The sequence below is a fragment of the Gorilla gorilla genome, chromosome 8 (assembly GCF_029281585.2).
Source record: "Gorilla gorilla gorilla isolate KB3781 chromosome 8, NHGRI_mGorGor1-v2.1_pri, whole genome shotgun sequence".
NCBI lineage: Eukaryota > Metazoa > Chordata > Mammalia > Primates > Hominidae > Gorilla > Gorilla gorilla.
The window spans coordinates 123156922-123169573 of record NC_073232.2 but is presented as its reverse complement, the minus strand read 5'-3'; the positions used below and the strand labels follow the sequence as shown (position 1 = coordinate 123169573).

The following is a 12652-nucleotide window of genomic DNA, read 5'->3' as shown; positions in this document are numbered from 1 at the left end:
ATGTGACCTTAGAAAAAGTACATTATACCTCCCTAAGCCTCAATTTTCTCATCTTATCACTGATAATACCTACTCTAACACTGAAACTACTTACAACAAAGGACCTGCTCCACAAGATTAGTTTCTTTCAAATAAACTAGGACTTCATGAGGCAGTCCTGTACAGACTTACAAGGGGGCTAAAACAAGCTTCGCCCTTCTTTCTCCATGAACTCACAAGAGTCACGTTCTTCAGTGACTTCAGGGAACGATAAACTAACTTAGCAGTTAACCTTCCCAAAGACCTCATCCACTATTTTATATTGAGAAAGTAGTATTTAAATAAAGTACCTTGAAGGACAAAGATCTCTGAGTTGTTTGGAAATTATTCCAGCCTGAAAACATTCTTCTACAAACCGCTCCAGCACAGAGTATGAATGTGGGACATCCAGATTAATGTCCGGAATTTCATTGTAAATTCTCTCATAACCCTACAACAATGAAATTACACACAAAATTGTTAGCCCATATAAAATAAATGTCATAAAACACAATCCATCACTATGTCATCAATCTGTATTTAAGGCCAAATATTCAAATGGTTAAATATTCAAATGGTTAAACTGAAGTCAGATTTGAATCGTGAGAAGCACGGAAAGTAGATTTGTTACAGTGTTTTACAACTGTTCTCTTTTATTAGAGTCAGGAAATAACAGACATTGGCAAGGTTGAGGAGAAAAGGGAAGGTTTATACGCTGTTGGTGGGAATGCAAATTAGTTCAGCCCCTGTAAAAAGTGGTTCGGAGATTTCTCAAAGAACTCAACATAGAATTACCGTTCAACCCAACAATCCCATTACTGGGTGTATACCCAAAGGAAAATAAATCATTCTACCAAAATGACACCTGCATTTGTATATTTATCGGGTACTATTCACAATAGCAAAGATATGGCATCAATCCAAGTGCCCATCAATGGTGGATTAGACAAAGAAAATGTGGTACATATACGCCCATGGAATGCTACATAGCCATAAAAAAGAACAAAATCATGTCCTCTGCAGCAACGTGGATGCAGCTGCAGGCCATTATCCTAAGAAAATTATCACAAACATAAAACCAAATAATGCATGTTCTCACTTGTGAGAGCTAAACATTGGGTACACACAGACATGAAGATGGGAACAATAAACATTGGGAATTTCAAAAGTGGGGAGGTAGGAAAGAGGACAAGAGTTGAAAAATTACCTAACAGGTACTATATTTACTACCTGAGGGACAGGATCATTAATTAGAAGCCCAAACCTCAGCATCACACAATACACCCATCTAACAAACCTGTACATGTACCCCTCTGATATCTAAAATTAGAAACATAAATAAAAAAATAAGTAAAACTGGTTACATAGCTAAAAAAATTTTTTTTAAATACTGTTCTCTTAAAAGAGCTGTAGGCAGACATCAGACATTGGGCAAACTCCTTTCCCATCTACTTCTCTATTTACACTTACTACCTTTTTAAAAAAATACAAGGCAAACAAAAACCTCACAAACATTTAAAACAATAATCATAAAATTTTTAATAGGAAAAAAGTACTTTATAATTTGTTAAAAGTTAAAGGTTCATGTTTCTCTCTAGATATAAAATAGAAATTTCACATCTTAGAAACCGAACCCTTGAGGTAGAATACATAATTACATTTGTTAAAGTAGGTAAAAAAAAAAAAAAAAAAAAACCACTGCAGTGTTACTTTCCAAGAAATGGCTGCAAAAGGTTCAAACCTCAAACATTACCAATAAGAAAAAACAAAACATATAGGCATATTAACACTAAACATACCTAAAGAAAATTTCACTGACAATTCATAATCTGTATTCAATCATATATTTAAGACATAATCCTAAAAGTTGTTCAAAAACAATGTTATACTTACTCTTTTCATTTGGTCTACAGTAATGGTAGAAGACTTCCAAAGGGACTTTAATAAATCCAAAATCATCTTAAATGTACTTTCTCCAGTTGACTCTAAAACCATTATAATAGCCTAAAAATTGAATCAATGAGTGAATTTTTGGTTAATTCATACATGAAACTGCTCCTAAAATGCACCTAGATGCCTTTTGTAATCGTAGAAATTTAATAACCACTTCCTCCTTTGATATTAAAAAAAGGATGTACATTATTTAAAAAGCATAAGTCGCTACAGTACAAAAAGGAACACTTAATAATCATCTTTGACATGGCAAGGTAATCTTACTTCATATACAAGCTCATGGTGAAAATGAGGTACTTCCAGTTCCTTAAGGCAATGTTCAGCTTCAGATATGTCTCCAGAGAGTAAATATTCTTTCAGCAGCATATCAATCTATTAGATTTAAAAGTTGAGATGTGTTAGAATTCCTAACTTTTAAAATATCGTGCTTGCCTACAGGATTATTTGCCCTCATTCCAATATAATGAAATAGTGGGTAACAAACAGCTAATAACATATACATTGGATGTGGTACTATTATAACAGAATTTTTCATATTTAAAAAATAAATCCCCAATTTTTAAATGGTTCATAATTATGATTCAAATGCAATGCTTCAGTGTGTCTGAATCACTGAGATCTACGAATAGGTTTATAATGCATGCGTCCTGGGTTGTGACCATAATGCTTTAGTGTGCCACTAAAAATAAGGGATTTTAAATACCACTAGAGGGCACTAACAAAGTTTCAACATAAAGTGGCATAAAATATTTCACTTCTATCAAGAGGCTCTTAATAGTGCACTGAGAGCCAAAAAATGAGAGATGATAATGGGGCATTACTAGACAGGGCAAAGATTTCCACATAGTTTCTCTTTTCTCTACAACTGAGAATTTGAAATTCATTATCTAAAATGTTCAATAATTCAGTTTCCAGCTGTAGCTAAAGAGACAAGTCTTGATTTTCCTGCTCAAACTTGAACATCTCAAAAAAGTGGGAGAACTTTTTCAGCACAAGAGTTTCAACTAGGAATATTTTTCCCTATATGTTATTTGTTAAAATCCCCTTTGTATTTGGTGGGCACATATCTAGTTGTCTGAATGTTGAATGTTGGCTGACTGAATTTAAAAAATCATATTTAAGTATCCTTCCAACTTCTATAAGATATTTTCATAAAAGGTAAAGTAAAATTTAATTGCTGTCATGCTTTAGGATGTAATATTTACATGTAAGTAAATATGTATTTAAATATTTACATGTAAGTAAATATTTAAAGCATAGCATTTGAGTATTTTTACAATTACAAACTAATGCATAGTCATGCAACGTTTAACAGGTATACATTCTGAAAAGTGTGTTAGATGACTCTGTCATGGTGCAAACATCATAGAGTATACTCACAAAAACCTAGATGGTATAGCCTACTACACACCAGTGCTATAGGGTATAGCCTATTGCTCCTAGGCTACAAATCTGTACAGCAGGTCACTATATCGAATAATATAGGCAATTGGAACACAATGGTATTTGTGTATCTAAACATAGAAAAGGTACAGTAAAAAACAGTGTAAATGATTTTTAAAATGATACACCTGTATAGAGCACTCAATATGAACAGAGCTTTCAGGATGGAAGTTACTCTGGGTGATTCAATGAGTGAGTGGTTAGTGAATGTAAAGGCCTAAGACATTACCCAAACACTGGCTATGCACTTTATAAACACTGTATACTTAGGCTACATTAAATTTATGAAAAAATAAAGTAACTGTGCTACAACATTACAAATGCCTCCATATCACTCAACGATAGGAATTTTTCAGCTCCGTTATAACCTTATGGGACCACCACCATCCCACACAGTCCATCACTGACCAAAACATCATTATGTGGCACATGACTGTACTTGTTATTCAAATTATATTACTTACTTTTAACATTTGTTACATAACTTTAGAAGTATTAAAAATATCCCCCAAAAAAAAAAAAAAAAAAAAAAAAAATATCCCCCATCAAATTCCATGCACTTCTGAGAATGATAAATTACAAATACATTTATACATTTCTAAAAGTCGTCTTTGATCCAACCCTTCCATGTAAGCAAACATCCAAATAATGTCAACCTCAAACTCATATACTGGCAGTTTTATTTCCATTTTTATCTTGTCAATTTTCTTTATTGAGAGAGAATTCACACACCATAAAACAGTTTGTCCAGTTTCCAAAAATATTAATTTTGGAGAGTATTACCATCTTAACAATATTAAGTATCCTAATCCATAACCATGGGATATCATTCTATTTATTTAGGTCTTCCTTCATTTCTTTCAACCTGTTTTGCAGTTTTCAGTGTACAAGACTTGCATTTGTCTTGTTAAATTTATTCCTAAGTATTTTATTTTTGATGCTATCACAAATGCAGTAATTGCATTTCAGATCATTCATTCCTACTGTATAGAGAATTGAATTTTGTGTACTGATCTTTTATCTTGCAACCTTTCTGAACTCATTTTTTAGTTAATAGTTTGGTTTCAGTTTTGGGGAGTTAAAAAATGTTGTGGATTCATTCAAATATTCTGTACACAGATCATGTTATCTGGGAATACAACTAGTTTTATCTCCTCCTTTCCAATCTGGATGCCTTTTATCTTTCCTGCCTAATTGCCCTGGCATCTTGACTATTTTTATACCTCAATTTTTCTAATAACTGTTTAATTTTTAAAAAACAGATACTGCAATCACGACATTACAAACACTGACTCATCTATTTTAACATATATAAAAGCAAAAACAGTCAAGGCTCTAACTATATTTTGAACTCCTTAACACTTAAGCTAGATACACATACACAAACACACACACACACACCTCATTAAAAGACTTACTAAAAATCAAAATTATAGTTACATGAAAAGATTATACTCAAAAATCAGAAGCACATGAACTACAAATCTTCTAGTTGCATGCCTTTTCTTAAAGAGATCTGCAGATAAGGAGTTTTTTCTGTTTTTTGGTTTCTTGTTATAGAATACCACATTACAGCCAGAAAAAAAAAATCCATAGGGAATAAATCTGGCATTTTAATGCAATAAATCGCTTTTTTTTTTTTTTTTTTTTTGAGACAGAGTCTTGCTCTGTCACCCATGCTGGAGTGCAGTGGTGTGATCTCAGCTCACCGCAACCTCCTCCTCCTGCGTTCAAGCAATACCGGTGCCTCAGCCTCCCGAGTAGCTGGGATTACAGGTGCGCACCACCATGCCTGGCTAATTATTATGTATTTTTAGTAGAAACGGGGTTTCACCATGTTGACCAGACTGGTCTCAAACTCCTGGCCTCAAGCAATCCACCCGCCTCAGCCTCTCAAAGTGCTGGGATTACAGTCTTCTTTTAAAACATGCATATGGGTAGTGAATGTCCTCACAAAAATCTAACATTCTGATCTGCTCTAGTGCTCATAATTCATAACTCATTATTTAAGACTATCTAGTTTTAAATTGCTCATATAAAAGCATATTTATTGAATAGCTAAAACACAGAAAATCTCATTTCAACAGCATTTGAAAATTATTAAATAATAATATAACAAAAAGATTTCAGGCATTCCTTTGAAGTTCATAGATGGCTTGCTTATAATTATTCATGAAAGCCATTTTAACAGACTCATTTTTTAATCATATAATTTATAATAAAAGGTTATAAAGCCACACATTAAAAAATTATTTCATTTTCCAATTGCAGCTGTAAGACCGAACTTAATTTTTGTCCATAAAAATACCAGCTAGTAGCCACAATTTATTTCACTCAGAGGAATACATATAAATTAAGTTAAAAACAATACCCAATCATTACCTCTTTAACAAGGTGATTGACAGATTGCTGCCCACCTCCAGAGCCCCACACACTATCTTTACGCTTTCCACCTTTAGACATACTCAGAAGCACGGTAGCCTTATCCAGAGCAGCTCTACAGAGAAAGAAAAAAAATTTAAGTTTGATAGCTGGACATACCTAAAGTTTACTAAATTAGGGATAAAGCTGACAAAATCCTATATGCCCTAAATCTTTCACATAACATAAAAGCAAAATAAAATTCAAAACACTTTTTCAAAACAAAAAGGAGCAAAAAGAAGTTGATCTTCATGTTAATATTCTCATGCTCTATTTCATTTCTCATTCAAGAAAAATCAAAACACATTACAAAATAACTGATCTACACTGAGAAGAAACACTTCACATATAATTAACTTTCACCTAGATCCATGCCTTCCTACCCAGGGACACCATTCCACTATGATGTGAAGTAGCCCTAGAAAATTAAGTTAATATATAGACCTGAGGAAAACTAAGACATGGCTAAGTCCAAGTCTCCAAGAAGTTAAGAAAAATCAAATAGCATAACTCCCAAATATCACATTTAGTTATACCAAATATCATATTAATTATACTAAATCACAAGAGTGAAAAAGATATTTTCTGACTAAGATTTCTACAGTAGATAAATACAAAATAAAACTATAAATGAGGCCTCTCTTCTTAAGGTTATCCATCTTATTAGAATATTAAACTACTACACAATGCTAGAACCTGAAAACAGAACTTAAAGATCTGTCCAATGATTTTGTTTCATAAATAAAGAAACTGAGGCCCAAAGAAGAGTGGCTTGACATGAAGGTAATTAATGATTTAGCTAAACTCCAGAACTTTTCCATTATAGTACTGTCCTCTTCCTGGTATATCATGCCAACAGTCTCTCCATTTTAACAGTGGAGAATATAGAGAAGTGACAAACAGATGTACAGAGTGTCTGATTAACACAAGTGTCATTTCAATAGGATCCTGTAGAATTTTCCCCTATTTTGAAATTCTAAGTAGGAAAAGTGATTTACTTACCTAGCCTGCACACAATCTACAGTTCCTTTGTAACTATCAATATAGGTATTACATAAAATTCCATCTCCAACAGCTCTAGCAATAAACTGGCCCACCAACTGTAAAAAGGAAAAAAAAAGAGCTATAAAAAAAAGTTAAATAACTTTTATAGGACACAATTTCTAAATACATAAATGATGAAGATTAGCTGAAGTACACAGTCAGTACCTAAAAGATGCTGGAATTTTTTTAAAAAAAAAACCTATGTAGTACCTGTTATGCTGGCATACACTCCCACATCTTAACCTTCAAGTTAAGTGCCAGAGTGGGGGCCACATCTGTTTTGCTCACTAATGAATCCCTAACACCTTGCACACTGCCTGAATACATAGCATATGATCAAATTTTTTTTTTTTCTTTTTTTTTGAGACAGAGTCTCGCTCTGTCGCCCAGGCTGGAGTGCAGTGGCGCGATCTCAGCTCACTGCAACCTCCACCTCCCAGGTTCAAGTGATTCTTCTGCCTCAGCCTCCCGAGTGGCTGGGACTACAGGCGCACACCTGGCTAATTTTTGTATTTCTAGTAGAGAGGGGGTGTCACCATCTTGGCCAGGCTGGTCTCGAACTCCTGACCTCATGATCCACCTGCCTCGGCCTCCCAAAGTGCTGGGGTTAAACGAATGATTTAAGGTCAAGTGAAGTCCTCTCTTCTTAAAACAAAAAAAAAGGACTAGGTTCTCTCAAAAACTAATCAAAGGAATTTATTTTGTGGAGAAAAAAAGTTGTATAGAAATAGTTGAAAGTATGTTCACAGCATTACTTATTATAAAAACTGGAAATTAGTGTCCAAAAATAAAGGTATGGTTAAATGGTATACACATAAAATGGTATACTATGTGGCCACAGGGAAAGATATTTACCATATTTTATGGTATGAGAAAAATCAAGTTTATAAAATAGCATAATGGTATGATTCCATTTTTTTAATTTTAAAAAATTAAGGATTTATAGAAGCCATACATTGATATATACCCACAGAAAGGAGAATGGAAAACTTAACACCAGTAGCAGTTTTTGCTGGCCTTTCTTCTTTCTGGCTTTTATTTTTCAAAAATTCTACAATAAATATAAACTTATGTAATCATTTTCTTAAAGTATGTGTATTGGTATAAAAGGAAAAAATGTCTGCATTAGAATCACCACTTAATATCTCATACCGAGTATTGTCTGTCATTAAGTATAACGGAAACAGGATTTAGGAACTGACATGCCTATATTCTATTTCTAAATTAATGTTTTAAGTAAAGTGATTTTACCTTGATTAAAAACTTTTGACAATAGCAACAATTTCACATTTTCAAAGCTACAAAAGGGAAGAGTCTTACTTATGACTTTTTATAATAAACATTAGTGAAGCATTCAATCATAACCTACATTTTTTAAAAATCTTAGCTAATAAAACAACTACATATAACGAAGACTATATATATGGCAAAAAAAAAAAATTACCTAAAAACTATGCAGATCATGGGGGAAAAGTACGAGATAACATTAAATTTATAGCATGATGAAGACCATGTTTAAAAAACAAAAGAACTAGGAAAAAATACATCAAAATGCTATGGGGATATTTCGGTGTGGTAGGAAATGTGGGCCATCCCCTTCCATCTACTAAAATTTCCTAGGAGTATACATTATTTCCACAATTAGGAATATAGTAGTGGGAGGGAATGAACAAAAAGAAGAATCATACAAACCTGTGGTGCTCTAGGAGTATCCAGTGCTAATTCAGGTAGATCTTTCAACAATTTATCAAATGATTTTTCCACATCAATTGTGCTCATTACTGTCCCACAAAGGTCAGAAAGAAGCTTAGATGTCATCTCTCTATGACTAGCCTTCCCCTCCAATGCTAAGGATACTGCCAACACTGGTACTCCACTTTTCATTTCACCAAGATTTAAATCTCTTAACATTTCCTGTTCAAAAAAATAATTTAAAAACATTTTAAAAGTGTATCACTACCTACAGTTCAATAAAATTTTATTTTTGAAAAATTGAGCTTTTATCTATATATCTCTAAGTCTCACTCTTTGGAAATAATTAAAAGACCCAGTCATGTTTTAGGAGATAGGATAAACACACCTGTCCCTGTGCATAAATCAGACTTTGATCCACTTTGTCAAGCTTTAACTGCCTTAACATCGCTAAATTCAAAAATGTGAAATACCTTTAAAATACTGTCATGGGTCACAACACAGATACATTCTGAGAAATTCACCATTTAGGTGACTTCATCAGTGTGCAATCATTATAGAGTGTACTTACACAAACCTAAATGGCAGAGCCTACATGTAGGCTACATGGTATAACCTATTGCTCCCAGGCTACAAACCTGTATAGTATGTTACTATACTGAATACTGTAGACAACTGTTAATACAATGGTTACCTATCTAAACACAGAAAAGATACAGTAAAAAGAGTATTATATGAGACCAAAGGTACATATGGAGTCTGTCATGGAAACGTCATTATGCAGCTCATGGCTAGTTCATTAAACTACATAATATTGCTGAGATTGGTATTAGGAGTTAACTAACTTGCCTTACAATCTATTATTACTATAAATATTGTTTTATGAGAATTTGTGGAAAAATTCATTTTAGATTATCATAAGCTATTTATATTCTACTTTTCTTCAAAGCCTTCTCTTGAAATAAAAATTCACTTTACACTTTTGTATCAAGTTTAAAATGAGATCTTAAACAACTGTTTTTAAATGGGATTATTGGTTTAAAATTCTGGGGTAAATTTAAAATTTCCTTTTAGAAATATAATAGCTGCAGCTAATACTTATTGACTAATGTATCAGGCATTATAATAGCCTCTTTAGTTATATTATCTTATTTGATACTCAAATAGCCCTTTGAGTATTAAATTATCACACCTATCATACTCAAAGGAGAGAGGGCACACAGCTGGAGTAGCCAAACTGAAAGTGGAATAAAGGCAGTCTGACTCTAGAAGCTAAGCTCTAATTCAGTTAGAGTGCCCTCCTCTTTAATGAAAGTTTTCTTAGAATCTTTAAATCATGATATACTACTAAGAGAGTGCCAAAACTATTTTCACAGCCACGTAACTGGTGTCCTTGTTAGTAATCTCTTCTCACTGACTGCATTTCATCTTCCTTGACCGCACTTTAACAACTAATCCACTACCCTCAAACACAATACTCCTCTTTCCTGGAAAACTATCTTAACTGGCGAACTCCTCAACATCCTTCAGACAGCAGAGAATCATCTCTACTATTACTCTCTATTTTATGCTTTCCAAACACTACTCAGTTAACAGATAACATAGTATACAATTGGTCTTATGCTAGGTAGATTAACAAGATTTCAACAGTCCCTGCCCTCATAGGACTCATAGAAACTTTTCCTCTATAACAGAATGTTTCACATACTTTAATAATCTGTTTACATATGATTTCTTTCACTTGACTGGGCTTCAAAAGGGCAAGAATCACCTATTACAAATTCCTCCAGATGGTATGCACTGAACAAATATTTGTCTTATATTCAAATCCTACAAATCCAAAGATATCAAACCTCACGGTATCAGACAAATCATAAAAGTCCAGTCTAAATTTTAAGAATCTAAATGATCAAAGTCTTCTAAAGAGTTACAATTGTATTACTTTAATTCGATAATCCTAACTAGACCAATAGTTTTATTTTATCCTAGATTTACTTTATGAACAAATCATGATTATTCTCATGGCTTCTGTATATTCTTTTTCAAATCTTTATTATTTGTGGGGTTTTTTTTGGACAAAGTACAAAAAGATTTTATCCTACTTCTGAACATACTTGAAATAAATGTCAAAAAAATGAAACTATGTCAGGCATTCTTAACTGAGATCCCTGAAGAGGTTTCGGGGGGGCGTCTATAAGTGCCCTGAAACTGCTAAAATTATATTTTATAAATTATAAAAACAGATGTTATAAATTCATATACATTACAAATTATAATTATAAAAATTATAAAAATATTGTGTCATTTTTCAGAGAAGAAAATGGCACACAGCTCTTATCACATCCCAAATATATAACTGTTTTAATGTAATGAGATTTTATTCCATTTCTTAGAAATTCACTTATGCATAAGAAAATGATTAAATTTATTCAGTGACCCAAGATCATTCCAGATGTATTTTGCTTATAAAAGATGTCTTCTCTCCTATATTAAATAAATTATACTTGCAACTTTAAACCTACCGCAACTTCATTAGTATCTCCATGCTCAAAATATTCCTGTATGATTGGTGTTAAAGTCTTCTCAAATGCCCTTTCATCCAAAGGCAAAACTACAGTTTCATAAACACAGTTCTCCTGTGAGGGGAAAAGGGAGTAAGAGTTATAAAAAACAAAATGCAAATAAACAAATGAAATTGTTGTACAATTTTATATTCTAAGTGGTTAATAATCCCCACTTAGCACAAGACAAAGACATGCTACATACATTGATCGCATATAAAAACAGAATCTAGGCCAGGCAAGGAGACTCATACCTATAATCCCAACACTTTGGGAGGCAAAGGCGGGAGGATCACTTGAGGCCTGGAGTTCAATACTAGCCTGGGAAACATAGCAAGACCCTGTCTCTACAAAAAAATTTTAAAAATTAGCCAGACATGGTAGCTTGCCCCTGTAGTCCTAGCTACTCAGGAAGCTGAGGCAGAAGGATCTCTTAAGCCCAAGAGTTCGAGGCTGCAGTGAGCTATAATTCATCACTGCACTCCAGCCTGGACAACAAAGCTAAAAAATAATAATAATAAATAATAATAAAAATAGTAGAATTTATATGTCACTGCTCTTTTACAAAATCAGAATAAGCCAATATATAGATTAGAACCATTAACCACAGCAAATACATAATTTGCTCCCAACCCCCATGTCTTCTGTTAATTTTTTCTCTCAAAATTTTTGTCTCTCTCAAAACCAGTAATCAAAAAGTTTCATGATGGCTTCCTATCATAAATGGTGTTTTAATTAAAATTTCACTTTAAAAAAAAATGAAGCAGGAACCAAAGCCTTCACGATTAGCATTATTATAATAAAAAGTATAATACAAAGATCAATGTTGTAGTGACAGAAAAAAAATCTCTAAGGAAAAAAGCACTGTTCAATTGAAATTTCAAAAAGAAAATTAACATCCATCATCAAACCATTCCTCTCTCCCCATGCAAAAAAAGCTCTGAAATGTAGTGCCCCCTTATCTACAAGGGTATGTTCCAAGCCCCATCTGAGGATGCCTTAAACCACAGATAGTACCGAACCCAATAAATACTGTTTTCTCAATCCGATAACCTAGACAGCTACCATGTGACGAATGCACGAGTAGTGTATACATTGCGGATACACGCTGGACAACGGAATGGCTCACATCCTGGGCAGGATGAGGTGGATGAAGCTGGACAGCAGGAGATCTCATCACACTACTCAGAATGGCATGCAATTTAAAACTTATGAATTACTTCTGAAAGTTTCCACTCAATATTTTCAAACCACATTGGACCATGGGTAACTGAAACTGCGGAAAGTGAAACCACGGATAAGAGGGGACTGCTATATTTACAACTTGTGACTGGCTTCAGCCTAAAAACATATACTTGAAAGATTAATACATTTTTAGCAAAGATTCTACAGTACTTGAATCCTACTAGTTTCATATTTTTCATATTCTCTTAGAAATATTTCCATGTCTATTAGTTAAAACACTTAAATACATACATACAACACACAATAAAAACAACCTAACACACACTCTTAACGTT

General features: G+C 33.3%; 1 protein-coding gene across 4 annotated transcripts in view; it reads right to left on the bottom strand.

Annotated features, from left to right (window-relative positions):
• The window catches only part of PDCD4 (programmed cell death 4), a 27842-nt gene that overhangs the window by 2329 nt on the left and 12861 nt on the right, over positions 1 to 12652 (bottom strand). For all 4 annotated transcript variants that reach the window (XM_004050093.5, XM_055352130.2, XM_004050094.5 and 1 more), the window contains 7 exons: positions 11094 to 11207; positions 8572 to 8793; positions 6838 to 6935; positions 5797 to 5911; positions 2236 to 2343; positions 1912 to 2022; positions 330 to 469 (listed from right to left, as the gene is read on the bottom strand). In XM_004050093.5, coding sequence (XP_004050141.1) covers positions 330 to 469; positions 1912 to 2022; positions 2236 to 2343; positions 5797 to 5911; positions 6838 to 6935; positions 8572 to 8793; positions 11094 to 11207 — 908 coding nt within the window. The remainder of the gene's footprint in view (positions 1 to 329; positions 470 to 1911; positions 2023 to 2235; positions 2344 to 5796; positions 5912 to 6837; positions 6936 to 8571; positions 8794 to 11093; positions 11208 to 12652) is intronic.